This window comes from Plectropomus leopardus, chromosome 4 (assembly GCF_008729295.1).
Source record: "Plectropomus leopardus isolate mb chromosome 4, YSFRI_Pleo_2.0, whole genome shotgun sequence".
NCBI lineage: Eukaryota > Metazoa > Chordata > Actinopteri > Perciformes > Serranidae > Plectropomus > Plectropomus leopardus.
In genome coordinates, this window is record NC_056466.1 from 208,508 (window position 1) to 221,914 (window position 13,407).

Here is a 13,407-nt window from a genome sequence, read left to right on the forward strand (position 1 = left end):
TTTTTTTGCAAAAGTAAAAAAATATAAATATAATTTTTTTTAAAAATTGAAAGAAACTTTAAAAAACCCTGAGAGAGAGAGCACTGTGACATCACTTCCTGTTTTTTTACCCGTGTGCTGGACTGGACTGTGTGACATCACTTCCTGTTGTGTTGTTGCACATTGTGCAGGTGGACTGTGTGTGTGTGTGTGCTGACAAACTGCCTGCAGCCTCGGACGACCTGTGAAGCTGACCTCTGAGCGCGGCGTTCCAGCGGGCCGCCGCCCTGCAGCCCTGCGTTCCTGCTGCTCAGGAACCTGCAGCTCCTGCTCGCCGCTGAGGATTTGAGCGCGGAGGAACGGCCGAGTCCAGGCGGCGCTCTGATAAGCTGCTCCACAGCGTCCCCCGCAGGTCACAGTGACCTCCAGCCATTTTTTGCCACAGGAGACGGAAGGAGTGCGGAAAAAATTGTTTTCCACCTGATGAGGTCATTGTGACCATGGTTTTTTTGGCATACGGAGGAAATACATGCTATGAATTCAGTTTTTAATATTTTTTCTTTATTGAAACACAACAATGGCATCATTTATAAAAAGCCTGGCATTTTTAGGGTTAAAATTTTGAATTTAAATGTATTTGATATTTACGATCAGGACTGTTAAGTATAAAAAAAAAATTTATAAATTTTTTAAATTTTTAGCATTTCGTAAATTGCATTTTTTCAAAGTGCATTTTGTGCAAAAAGAGTTTTTATGATGCCTTTAAATTAACGCGAACTAAAGGGTTAATTGTCACGTTGTTGCCGTCACGAACTCCGTCTGAAGTCAGTGTAAATTTTTTTTTTGGTATTCGAGGTTTGTGCTACACCTTTGAAACCTAATGCGACAACACTTTTTTTTTTGTGCCTTTTACATGTCTTTAACCCTTTGAGCTCTGAGCAAATTAGTGCTTTTTAATATCTGATAGTGTCAAAACGTTTGTAAGAAAATGTGTTACAAAATGTGAAAAAAGTTTACTTTTTTTAAAAGTTTTTTTTTGATTTATTTCAGTTTTTTTTTTGAAAAAAAAAAACAAAAAAAAATATTTAAAATGGTCATAATTATATTTTTTTAACGTTAAAAATGTGTAAAAGAATTATTCTCATTTAAAATTTTTTTTATTTAAACTTTTTTAGGTTTTTTCTGTAGCGGTAAAAAAAAATTTCGAGATGAGATTTTTAGAAACCTCTTCAGTGTGTGTGTTCTCAGCCTCAAAGGGTTAATGAGGTTGAACGTCTGTCCTTCAGTGTGGCGGTGGTGGCGACGGTTGCAGGCCTCGGCAGCTGTCCGCAGGCATCGTGGCGGCGTTCGTCCACCAGGTGGCACTGGAGAGTCCCACGGAGGAGCAGCGAGCGCTCCATGCTGGTCAGCCTGAGCCGAGACCTCCAGCTGGGGAGGGACGTCAACCTGGAGAGACTCTCCAAACTGTCTTTCCGCGACTCCCGATCAGCACCGTTTTTTAGTGCTGAACCAGTGTGGAAAGACACAGACAATGTACCAGTAAAGACAGCAGTTCCAGACCAGTACAGACCAGTACAGGCCAGTACAGTCCCAGTGCTTTAGTGAACACACCAGTACAGACCAGTACACTGACCAGAGCAGGCCAGTAAAAGGCATGTTCCATTTTTTTGTAAGTAATCTTCAGGCCAGTAGTTTTTAGATTCAAAATTTTCCAGTAAAGGCCAGTACAGACCAGTAAAGGTTGCCAGCACAGACCAGTACAGGCCAGTACAGACTGAAAAACAAAAAGTTTTAAGATTTGAAACAAAAGAAAACTTTAAAACTGTGAAAAAAAATTAAAAAATAAATAATATAAAGAACACAAACGTGTAAAGTAGAGTTTAAAAAAAAAAAAAAAATTTTTTTCCAAAAATTGTAAAAAACAATGTTTCACTCCTGAGCCTCCTGCTGCGCTCCTCCTCCTCCTCCTCCTCCTCCTTTTCCTCTAATGTGCAAAGATCAAAAACTGGTTTTGGGGGACCTGAGGGCTCTGCTGGTGGAGGCGGGTCGAGCTGCCTGCAGTTTGAGGCTGATTGAGCTGAGTGAGGCTGAAGCTGAAAATCAAATGTGGCTGAATTTATGACAGAACAGCGCGGCAAAACATTAGTCTGTTTCTGTTTTTATGCGTCTGCGTTTGTTCGGTTCATGTAAGATTCAAACGCTGATTGAAAACCTGGAAAAGTCATGGAATGTACAAAAACAATTTTCTCAAAAAAACCTCGTGAAATTTTTTGAAAACTAATTTTACGAATTAGTCTGACAGAGCTTACGTACAGTGTGCGCAGGATTGTGTGTAAATTTGAAAAAAGTTAAAAGTGATTTTTAAAAAATGTGTTTTTTGATAGACTTTGAACTGTCAATTCCTTGTTTTGGTGATTTTTTTGATGAAACATGAAAAAAAAAAACTTTTTCTAAACTTTGAGTTCTGCGGATGCATGAAAAAATTGTTTATTTTCATTTTAAAAAAAAAAAAAAAATGCTATTTTTTTTCTAAAATGATTTATAGTCCAAATAAACATTTTCCATTTTTTCCTTTCGAACTCACCAAAAATGTTCATCTTATATAAATATCACCCAAACAGAAAAGCCAAAATTTTTTTCCAGAAGGCATCGTTCTTAACAAACAATAAATCAGTTTTCACAAATATGAAACACAGCCAACAAAAATGTTGTTTGTCCTAAAGCCTAAAAAATGAAAGAGATTTTGTGATAACTGTGTGTGTGTGTGATGCATGTGTCCTAAATGTAGTCCAGATTGTGTATTTGAGTGTAATCAGTGAATTTGCAGCTCAGCTCCTACAATAAGTCTAAAATACACTGTGGAAACTAAATAGTTACATTCAGACTGTTCAGGTCCAAAAATGCTCCATTGAAACCCATTCAAACTGACATTTTTGATCCCACAGCCATCAGAGCAGAAAAAAAAGGACTTGTATTATTTCTGGGTGTCATTCTGGGCTTTTGACTCTGAATTTGTCATTTTGACTATTTTCCACCTGATGAGGTCATTTTGACCATATTTGGCATATGGAGGAAATACATGCTATTTCCACTAGGTGACCTGTCACAGTCAATGTAGCTGCTGATCACTGACATATCCCAGACTGTCAGCAGCTACACTGACATATCCAGACTGTCAGCAGCACTGACACACACTGACATATCCCAGACTGTCAGCAGCTACACTCACACACTGACATATCCCAGACTGTCAGCAGCTACACTCACACACTGACATATCCCAGACTGTCAGCTACACTCACACTCACAGCTACACTCACACACAGCAGCTACACACTCACACACTGACATATCCCAGACTGTCAGCAGCTACACTCACACACACACACCCTGATGTGCGCTGGGAGGACGTCGGCGGTCTGCAGCAGGTGAAGAAAGAGATCCTGGACACGGTTCAGCTTCCTCTGCAGAGACCCGAGCTCCTGGCTCTGGGTCTGAACCGCACCGGAGTCCTGCTGTACGGACCGCCAGGGACCGGCAAGACCCTGCTGGCCAAGGCCGTCGCTACAGAGTGCTCCATGACCTTCCTCAGGTATGAACACCTTCACCTTCATCAGGTAGAAACACAAGATATTTTTAATGTTTCAACTTTAAACTTTCTTGTTTTTTTGTAAATATTGACTCATTTTGAGCTTCATGGCTGCAACTCTTCATCATAAAGTTTGAACAGGAGCGCCAAAAACAAAACACACTTCACAGGCGAGCACGTGAGCAGGTGAGAGATTGGCCCTTTGAAACCTGAGCATCGAGGTTTATTTCTTTCGAAACACGCTGTCGACTGATCAGGTTGAAGTTTACCTTCAGGCCACCACACGAGCCTGAAGTCCACGCGTCCGTCTCTTCGCTCGTCTGTCGGTGGACGTTATTTCTTCAGCTTCCTGCTCCGGTTTGCTGTTGGCAGGTTGCGAGACGTCTTTGAGCGCTCGGTGGTTCGGGATGTACCGCACCTTCAGCGGAGCCTTTACTTACGATTTCAGCAAGAAAGTTGACGAACTCTTCGTGAAGACTCTTCAGCAGTTTCGTTCTCAGACCGTGAATCCGTTGGCATGGCGACGCTTTCTTTTTTTAAGTTTAATCTTACAGTCTTGATCTTGCAGCTGAACACGATTTTCCAGTTTCCACAAACTACTTTTTCCTCTCTTGACGTTTCAAAGTAGGAACGGCTGCTCTCGTCGTCTGAACCTCTAAAGGGTTCGTACGGAGTTCGGAGCTCCTTCATGTGTGCGGCTCTTTGTCCGCTGAGGACTTAACGCTGCTCTCTTTGGCTCCTCGGGACTTTTAGATGTCGTCTTCTGCGTGCTGATGTCGTTTCTTTCCCGGACCGCGAGTGTCAGAGGTCATTTGGCTTTTTTTACGGCGTCTTCAGGCTGAAGAGAGGAAAAATAAGCAGATGAGGTCAGAGGTCGTTCAGAGCCGCACAACCGTCCAGAACAGAGTTCATCAACCATCCACACAGCTGGGGGCCCAAACTCTGACCCCCAAATCACATCAGCCTCTGACGGGGCCCCTGCTGCTAATTATCTTTTTTAATTAAATGTACATTTTAATGGTGAATATCAATTATCAGACAAACAGCTTCTTAATATAATTTCCTTATTTTAATCATATTAATAACAATAAATCATTTTAATAATAATCAGTCTTTGTCTGTTCTAAACATTTCGTGGTCATTTTATTCAACAGTACTATTAACAGTAAATGTGTTTTTTTTTTATTGATATATTTGTACTTAAGTTTAGTTTTTTATTTATCTAGTTCCTTATTTACTTTTTGTTTAGCTGTATTTGTCGATTTTCTTTTTTTTTTTTTTTTTTTTAGCAATTTTGCTTTAGACATAATTACAGAATTATTGAGATATTTTGTTTTAGTTTTTTTATTTATTTATCAATTTAAGAATTTTATTTATTTAGACTGTTTGTTTAGCTTTAATTATTTATTCTAGTCTTTGAATGTAGAGTTATTAATTTATTTATAACTCTACATTCAAGACTAAAATAAATAACTCTACATTCAAATTCTATATGTTTAAGTTATGATTTATAGTTTTAGGTAAGTTTTATTTATTTACTTGTCATGTATACTTTTTCACAGTACTTTTTATTTGTGTCACTCATTTTTTTTGTCAGTTTCATATCTGTTTCTTTTGTCTTTTATTGTGAAGTCCTTTGTGGCAGCAGATCGATTTCTTTCATATTTCTTCTCCTTTTTGTCCTTTTTCTTCATCACATTCAGTGTCTTCTGTTATGAACGTTCTGTCATTTCCGTCTTAATATTCAGCACTAATATAATTGTTTTTTAGAGTTTTTTTCTCTTTTGTTATTCAGTTGTTAATTTTAATGTAAAAATTAAAATATTTTTTTTTTTTCAATATTCCCCCGTTTTCCCTCAAAGTTTAGTGCATGTACTCAGTTTTTCCAACATGTTATGTACTGTTGGACTGACTGAAGCAGTGAATTTCATTAACAGCTGCAGCCCAGATGTCCCTCTGAAGGGGTTTGTCTGTGTCCTCCTCTGCGTTTGATCTTCCTGTTCGATTCTTACCTCGGTTCGATCTTTCCATCCAGCGCCTGTAAAAGCGAGCCCTCCTCCTGATGTCCGGGGTTTTACCAGAGTAAAAAAAAAAAAGAACAATCAACTTTAATTTAAAAACTCTTTGGTGATGTCCTGTCAGAGTGGACAGAGAAGTGGACAGTCCCAAAAAAACCTGAACGGTGCAGGCAGTCGTTCCTGCCGCCGGAGAGCCCGGCTCTGTTCCCCGTTAACTCTCATTGTGAACTTCTCAACTCGATTTCACCCAAACTTCTTTTCCTCTCTTGACCTTTCGTCCTTTTCTCTGGAGGTCATTTCATTAAAGTCGCGGTTTATCTTTTGCTATGACGACGGCGGCGCGCGCAGATGCAGCAGCCGGTGGCGGTTCAGCGTCGGTGACTGAGGTCTTTGATCGCCTCTGTCCAAAATTTCACACGCTCTCTCTCTCCGTCCGTGTCTGAGTTTATGTGCAACTTTCTGGAAACATATTTTTTCCCTCTCTAAATGTTTTTGTCAGTTTTTTTTTTTTTTTTTAAAGGAAGATGTGGGTTTCTTTTATCTTGATTTTTCTTTTTGTGATTTTTTTTGGCAGTTTCTGTTTTTTGTTCAAACTTTGGCAATTTCTTATAAATAAACATTTTTGCTTATTGTTTTTTTTTTCTTTAAATGTGTGTGTGTGTGTTTTTTTTTGGGTTTTTTTTCAGTATAAAAGGTCCGGAGCTCATCAACATGTACGTGGGTCAGAGCGAAGAGAACATCAGAGAAGGTTCGTTATCATCGTTATCGTTATACCTGAAACATCAGTTTGCATAAATGCAGCTCGTTCTCACACCTGGATAACTGTGTGTGTGTGTGTGTGTGTGTGTGTGTGTGTGTGTGTGTGTGTGTGTGTGTTTTGCAGTGTTCTGCAGAGCGCGATCAGCAGCTCCGTGTGTCGTCTTCTTTGATGAGCTGGACTCTCTGGCGCCCAGCAGGGGGCGCAGTGGAGACTCTGGAGGTGTGATGGACAGGTGAGCGTTTACCTGCCGAATCAACAAAGTCTGGTGTGTTTTTATACACTTTGCTACGTCATTTCTCTTCTTTTGTCACACTTTTTCAGTTCAGTTATCGATGTTTTAAGTTATTTACACTTTGTCATTGGTGCTTTTATTCATTTAGAAATTAATTATTGTTTTTACATACAGATAGATAGATATATGTCTGTGTGTGTATGTTTTAATTTTATTAGGTTTTTTTTTTTGTTTTTTTCTTTGATATATTTGTACTTTAGTATTATTTATTTTATTTTATTTTCTATTCATTGATTACAATTTTATTTAGTTTTTTTATCTAGTTCCTTATTTAGACTTTTTGTTTAGCTGTATTTGTCTAATTTTTTTTAAAGCAATTTTGGTTTAGTCAGAATTACCGTATCACTGTTTTATTTATGTGTTTAGAGTTTTTGTTTAGCTTTAATTATTTATTTTAGTTGTTGAATGTAGAGTTATTAATTTATTTATACTTTTTTTAGTTTTTTATTAATTTATTCATTCTATATGTTTAGGTTATAATTTATACTTTATTTACTTTTCATGCATACTTTTTCAAAGTATAAAGTCTTTTTATTTGTGTCACTCAGCATTAATTAGTTTCATATCTGTTTCTTTTGTCTTTTATTGTGAAGTCCTTTGAGGATCGGTAAAGTTTGATTGAATCTCCCGTACAGAGTCGTTTCTCAGCTGCTGGCCGAGCTCGACGCTCTGCACTCGTCCGTCGGGGTTTTTGTGATCGGAGCAACAAATCGTCCGGACCTGCTGGACCAATCGCTGCTGAGGCCAGGCAGGTCAGAGGTCACACCACACACACACACACACACACACACACACACACGCAGACACGTTTACTGTGTTGAAAAGCCCTGTTTTATGTTTTTTGTGTGTGAAACTGAATGTGGATCAGTGAAAGTTTCGATATTTCCTCAGATGTAAACGTGTTTTGACTCTAATTTTGTTTTTACGGTTAAAGTCTGATTTTAAACTGTGTCTCTCATGACCATCGACATCTGCGAGACCTCAAATTGTCTCCGTGTCGCCTTCAGGTTCGATAAACTCGTCTATGTCGGAATCAACGAGGACCGAGTCTCTCAGCTGCAGGTGCTCCAGGCCGTCCTCAGAAAGTAAGACACCCGCAGCCCGACCGGACCGCCGCCGCAATAACTGAGAAATCCGGACTCGAACGCTCCGTTTCAAACGCTCGCACACGAGAGTAGCAGCTGCTCCGAAACAAACTGCTTCTCCGCAGTGAAATTTATGTAAAATATCGGCTCGACAGTTTGAAACGGAGCTGCTTGATTTGAGTTTTTTGACAAAGTTTTTCTGTCAGCGGGCGTCTGTGAGTAAAACACTTTTTTAAATGCTGACAATCACATTTCATTTTCGTTGAAGTAAAAGTAAAATAAAAATACACAAAGATTTTCATATAATTATCTGCAGCTTAAATCTGAACTCTTTTTTTTTTTTTAATTTAAGACCAGTAAATTCTTACATATGCTTTTAATAAATCTAAAAATAATACAATTTATTAATTATTATTTCACTCAGTCATCAGGACATTATGATGAGTGCAGCTCAGAATTTGCACATAACAGACGAAGTGAAAAAATACACAAATGTATGTGTATATATACGTATATATGGGTGTATCTGTGTGTCTTTGTTTTGACTTTTTGTTAAATATCATTAGATTATATATTTAGATGTTTTGTTTGGTTTTATTCATTTATTACCTATAACTCCATTTATATATGTTTTATTTATTTAGAATTTTAGTTTAGTTTTATTTATGTAGACTTTTGAATTCATTTCATTCATTTATTTAGACTTTTTCGTCTAAGTTAATCTATTTATATATTCAGACCAGATTTTTTTTGAATATTTGTAGACTTCAGTTTATTTTTTTCTTTAATTTAAGACCAATGAATTCTCACATATATTTTTAATAACGCTGAAAGTAATCAAATTCATTTTCTGTCAGTTTTACTCATTCGTCAGGACGTCATATGTGCAGGTCAGAATTTGTACATTCTAGAAAAAAGAAAATTAATTATTAAAAAAAATTCAACTTGATGGAAATTATTATTTATGTACAAAAAATAATACACATATATCTGCATGCTGCAATAAGGATCCCGTGAGCCGAAGATAACGAATGAAAGTAAAGCGTGTTGATGAGACGTCGAACGTTGCTCTGTGAACAGATTCTCTGATGATTGTGAAGTCGGATGTTTTAGTTTTTTCGTGTCCTGAGTGTAAACAAACGTTGTCTTCAGGTTCCAGCTGGACGCCGCCGTGGACCTGCAGCAGGTGGTGGAGCGCTGCCCTGATCACATGACCGGCGCCGACCTGTACGCTCTCTGTTCGGACGCCATGACAGCCGCCATCAAGAGGAAGATCGCTCTCATCCGTGACGGTGATGAAACGGTTTTGAATCTTGTGCAGTTCTTCCTTCAGATGAAAATTCACTTTTATTTTCTTGTTTCAGCCTAAAAACAAATTTCAGATGTTTTTTTGATGACGCAACGTAAGTACCGTAGAGCCGTTGGTCGACTGTTAAATCACCATTTTCGTTTTTGTGATGGACACAGTGACATTTCTTACACGGCGAAATTACCGTCTGCGATTGCTATCAGTGCGACTGATTCCATGTCAGAAGGCTCCGTACTGTTTATACAGAAAATACAAACACACGAAAATAAACCTTTACGGACTTTTTCTATTCAAAGCAGCTAATGAAGAGAAACATCGATGTCTGACCCACCTAACTCTTTGCATCTCGCTCAGGTCTGGACTCGGAGGACTCTCCTGTGCTCATCTCCGCTGAGGATTTCTCTTCAGCGTTGGAAAACTTCAAGCCGTCTGTTTCAGACGAGGAGCTGCTGAGATACAAAAACATTCAACAGAGACTTTCTGCAAGTTAGAGACCGATGATGACGATGGTGTTCGATCCTGAACGCCGATGACGGTCAAGTTTAAAATTCTGTGAATCTACACTGTAACATACTGTTAATGTAAATAATGTAAACAAGAGTTAATTTATAAAATTATGAAATTAAATTAATAAATAATTTGACTAATGAATCCAGACGTGAGATTTCTGTTTTAACTGATGGAACCATTCTGATATCATCAGCTAACGAGTCAGATCGGCCAATCAGGTGGCTGCTTTCTTCTCACAGCACAAGCTTGTTTAGTGAAACGGGATTTCTGAAGCTTTTAACAAATATCACTTTTATAATTAACAACTCCTTGATCTACTATTTTAATATTCCAGCCCTGCATTTACTGCGGTACACTGCGGTAGACTGCAGCTACTGCGGCAGACCCAATAAACCCAAACGTGTCGTCAGGGTGAACTGGGAACATCTGGGTGAGGCCCCTGTCTGCGAGGTCGTCAACTCACGCATCCGGAGAAACTTTTCGTGCATCCAAGAGGAGGCTGGGTACATCTAGTGGTCAATGTTCAAAGACTCCATTGTTGAGGCGGCTGCTAACATTGTGGTCAGAAGGTCATCGGTGCCTGTCGTGGCAACTTAAGTACCTGCTGGTGGACACCAGCGGTGAGGGAGGCCGTCATGAAGAGGGAGGCCTCTCCGACTTTGCTGGCCGAGGGGTCTCTTAAAGCAGCAGACAGGTAGCAGAAGGGCTAAAGCAAAAACTTGGGTCTGGAAGGAGTTCGGGGAACCCATGGAGTAGGACTTTAAGTTGACCTCAAGGAAGTTCTGGCAAACCAGGAGACATCTTTAGAAGGGAAGCAGGGATCGTCTCGGCTGTGATCAGCAGGAGAAGAGAACTGCTGACCTGGACTGGGGATATCGTCAAGCAGTGGAAGGAAAACTTTGAGGAAACCCTGAACCCCCCCACGTTCTTCTCCAAGTATCTGAAGTCTGAACCTTCGTCCATATTCCTGGCAGAGGTCGCTGAGGTCATCAAAAAGCTCCTTGGCGGCAAGGCACCAGGTGTGGATGAGATTCGGCCTGAGATGCTGAAGGCTCTGGACATTGTTGGACTGTCTTGGCTGACATGCCTATTGAGTGTGGCGTGAAGGTCGGGGATGGTTCCTGTGAAGTGGCAGACCGGGGTTGTGGTTCCCATTTTCAAAACAGGGACCGGATGGTGTGGTCCAATTATCGGGTTATCACAATGCTTGAAAGGAGGCTCCGACCAATTGTCAAATCTTCAGGAGGAACAATGTGGGTTTGGTCCCGGTCCTGGAACAGTGGATCAGCTCTTTACCCTTGCAAGGCTGCTGGAGGGAGCGTGGGATCCGGATCCTATCCGGTCTACATATGCTTTGTGGACTTGGAGAAGGCTTATAACCATGTCCCTGAAAAGTCCTGTGGAGTACTGTATGAATACGGGGCACCGTGACTGTTGCCATCCCGTCCCCATCTGAGTGAAGTGAGTGCTGGATCCGCAAACTCTGCGGCAGACACATTTCCAGTTGGTGTTGGCCTTTGCCATGGTTGCCCCATGTCTCCGATCCAGTTTGTGATCTTCACAGACAGGATCTCAAGGTGCAGCCAAGGAAGGAAGGGGTTTGGTTTGAGGACCTCAGAATTGCATCTCCACTCTTTGCAGATGATGTGGTCCTGTTGGCTTCATCGCACCATGACCCAGCATGCACTGGGGTGGTTTGCAGCTGAGTGTGAAGCGGTCAGCATTTTCATATCTGAGGTCATGGTTCTCTGCCAACCCTCACCTATGGTCATGAGGTCTGGGTAGTGACTAAAAGAATGAGATTGCAGATACAAGCAGCCGAAATGATTTCCCTCCGCAGGTTGTCTGGGCTCAGCCTTAGAGATAGGGTAAGGAGCTCGGACAGCCAGGAGGAGCTCGGGTGGAGCCGCCGCTCCTTCGTGTCAAAAGAGGCCAGTTCAGGTGGTTCGGGCATCTGATCAGGATGCCTCCAGAGCGCTTCCCACTGGAGGTGTTCCAGCATGTCCAGTTGGCAGGAGGTCCCGGGGCAGACCCAGAACACCCTGGAGGGATTACATATCTCTCGTCCGGCCTGGGAACGCCTCGGGGCCTGGAAAGTGTTTAATATACCGGCTCAATCACTCATGCTTATATAAAGTAAACAAACCCTGACATGATAATGTCTGCATCATATGGTGACAGACATTTAAAATTAGTATCCTGATGTGACGAAGGGCTAAAATTTTGGAATTAAAGAAAAAATTGCATAACTTAAGTAATGCTCATTTTATAATTTTGTTAAAACAAAAACTGAAGTAGACATTCATTATAAATGGTTCCCGGTGAGAGCATTAGGAAGCTGCTATAAGAGAAATCAAAATCCGTTTTCATTATCAAACACATCTGTAAAGGCTGATTTCTACATTTCACTGCAGTAGTCATAAAACTATAATATACAGTTATAACATTCCAGTGGACAAAATCACATTCTGTCAGTTTAAAATTTAGAGATTTTTTAATTCCATCAGTTTAGCAATTATGAAATTCAAATAAACAACTATTTGTATATGTTGATTTTTTTTGTGTTTCACAAAGTCATGACATGCCAAGATGCTAAGCTATATACAGCAAGCAAATTTTATTTTATTTTTTTAAATTTCAAAACGTCAGAATCACCTCAACAAGTAAAGCAGTGCAGAAGGCAGAATAATCGGTAGAATTAGATGCAAAATTGTGAAAGATGCTAAATTCCCCCTTATTTTGACACGAACGGGACCCAAAATGTCCCGTTTAGGTTAAAATTAATAACATTTGAAACACAGTCGACAGTTAAGCAACACAGATTTACTGAGAGCACCAATGCTAAACAAGTAAACACCTTTTTCCCGCCTTTAGATGTATGTTATCCATTTAATCAGTTTTTTTTTTGTAAAGTGACACCCCTGTTTAGATTAGCATAAGCTAACACACGTTGCCCTGTTACCTAACAAACATTAACACACTTTAACATTAACCATGGTGGAGGCAGTTCACTAAAACAGCTCTGAACCAACCAAAAAAGGAATAATGTGTGTTAAGGAAATTAATCAGAACATATGATACTGTTAGCAAAACGTTACGGCTACGATGATTAGCACCACGTTGACTGTGTCAGTCCAACCTTTATTTAATTCTACAATGTTATACATTTCTAAATATAGCAATGTGCTAGTTTTACATGCTGTTTTTAAAAAAAAAAAAAATCCAAAAATTTTTACCAAAAAAAAGAAAGAAGTCCTAATTCATATCCTTGAGATGGTCATAGGCTGGCGCTAGCTTTGGCTAGTAAGCTTACTACCTTTGTGGTATGGCACTTTAAATTTGGTATCATTATTAACAAAATATTAACATTAATATTCTGTTATATTTCCAGCTTTAAAACTATGTAGGTATATTCGTCGAATGTTAACCCAAAATGGCTAGCTGATGAATTTTAACATAAATTGAAGTTTTGTGTAGAAGCATTTTCAATTTTACATCAAAGATGAAAAAATCGTTGATAAAAGAGGCTGTAAAATTATGGTGTAAAATGGAACAACGTTAGCATTAGCTTGTCACCAGGAGAGGCACCACAAATGAAAATATGTTAATTCTACAGGATAGTTTAGCATTAGCTAATGGGTACGTTTTAAACCATTTTTGTTTAGCATAACCTTAACTTCAAAATGTTGCCACATTACCTAACAAGCAGGGCATTTTCACAATTGTGGCTTAAGGCAGTTCACTAAAATAAACCACCCAAATATAGAAGTATGAATCAATATATAAAAAGGAAATGAATCCGCATGTTTAATAACGTGAGAAAGAGTTTCGGCTATCATGATTAGCACCACGTAGACTGTCAGTT

General features: G+C 39.5%; 1 protein-coding gene across 1 annotated transcript in view; it reads left to right on the forward strand.

The window, feature by feature from the left end:
* The window catches only part of pex6 (peroxisomal biogenesis factor 6), a 15,719-nt gene extending 6,057 nt beyond the window's left edge, over positions 1–9,662 (forward strand). Inside the window, 14 exon segments of the mRNA XM_042484388.1 lie at positions 171–281; positions 283–315; positions 318–391; positions 1,266–1,282; positions 1,285–1,370; positions 1,372–1,561; positions 1,977–2,060; positions 3,373–3,571; positions 6,273–6,334; positions 6,470–6,578; positions 7,274–7,390; positions 7,646–7,723; positions 8,876–9,015; positions 9,387–9,662. Coding sequence (XP_042340322.1) covers positions 171–281; positions 283–315; positions 318–391; positions 1,266–1,282; positions 1,285–1,370; positions 1,372–1,561; positions 1,977–2,060; positions 3,373–3,571; positions 6,273–6,334; positions 6,470–6,578; positions 7,274–7,390; positions 7,646–7,723; positions 8,876–9,015; positions 9,387–9,523 — 1,437 coding nt within the window. The 3' untranslated portion in view covers positions 9,524–9,662.
* The last annotated feature ends 3,745 nt before the right edge of the window (positions 9,663–13,407 follow it).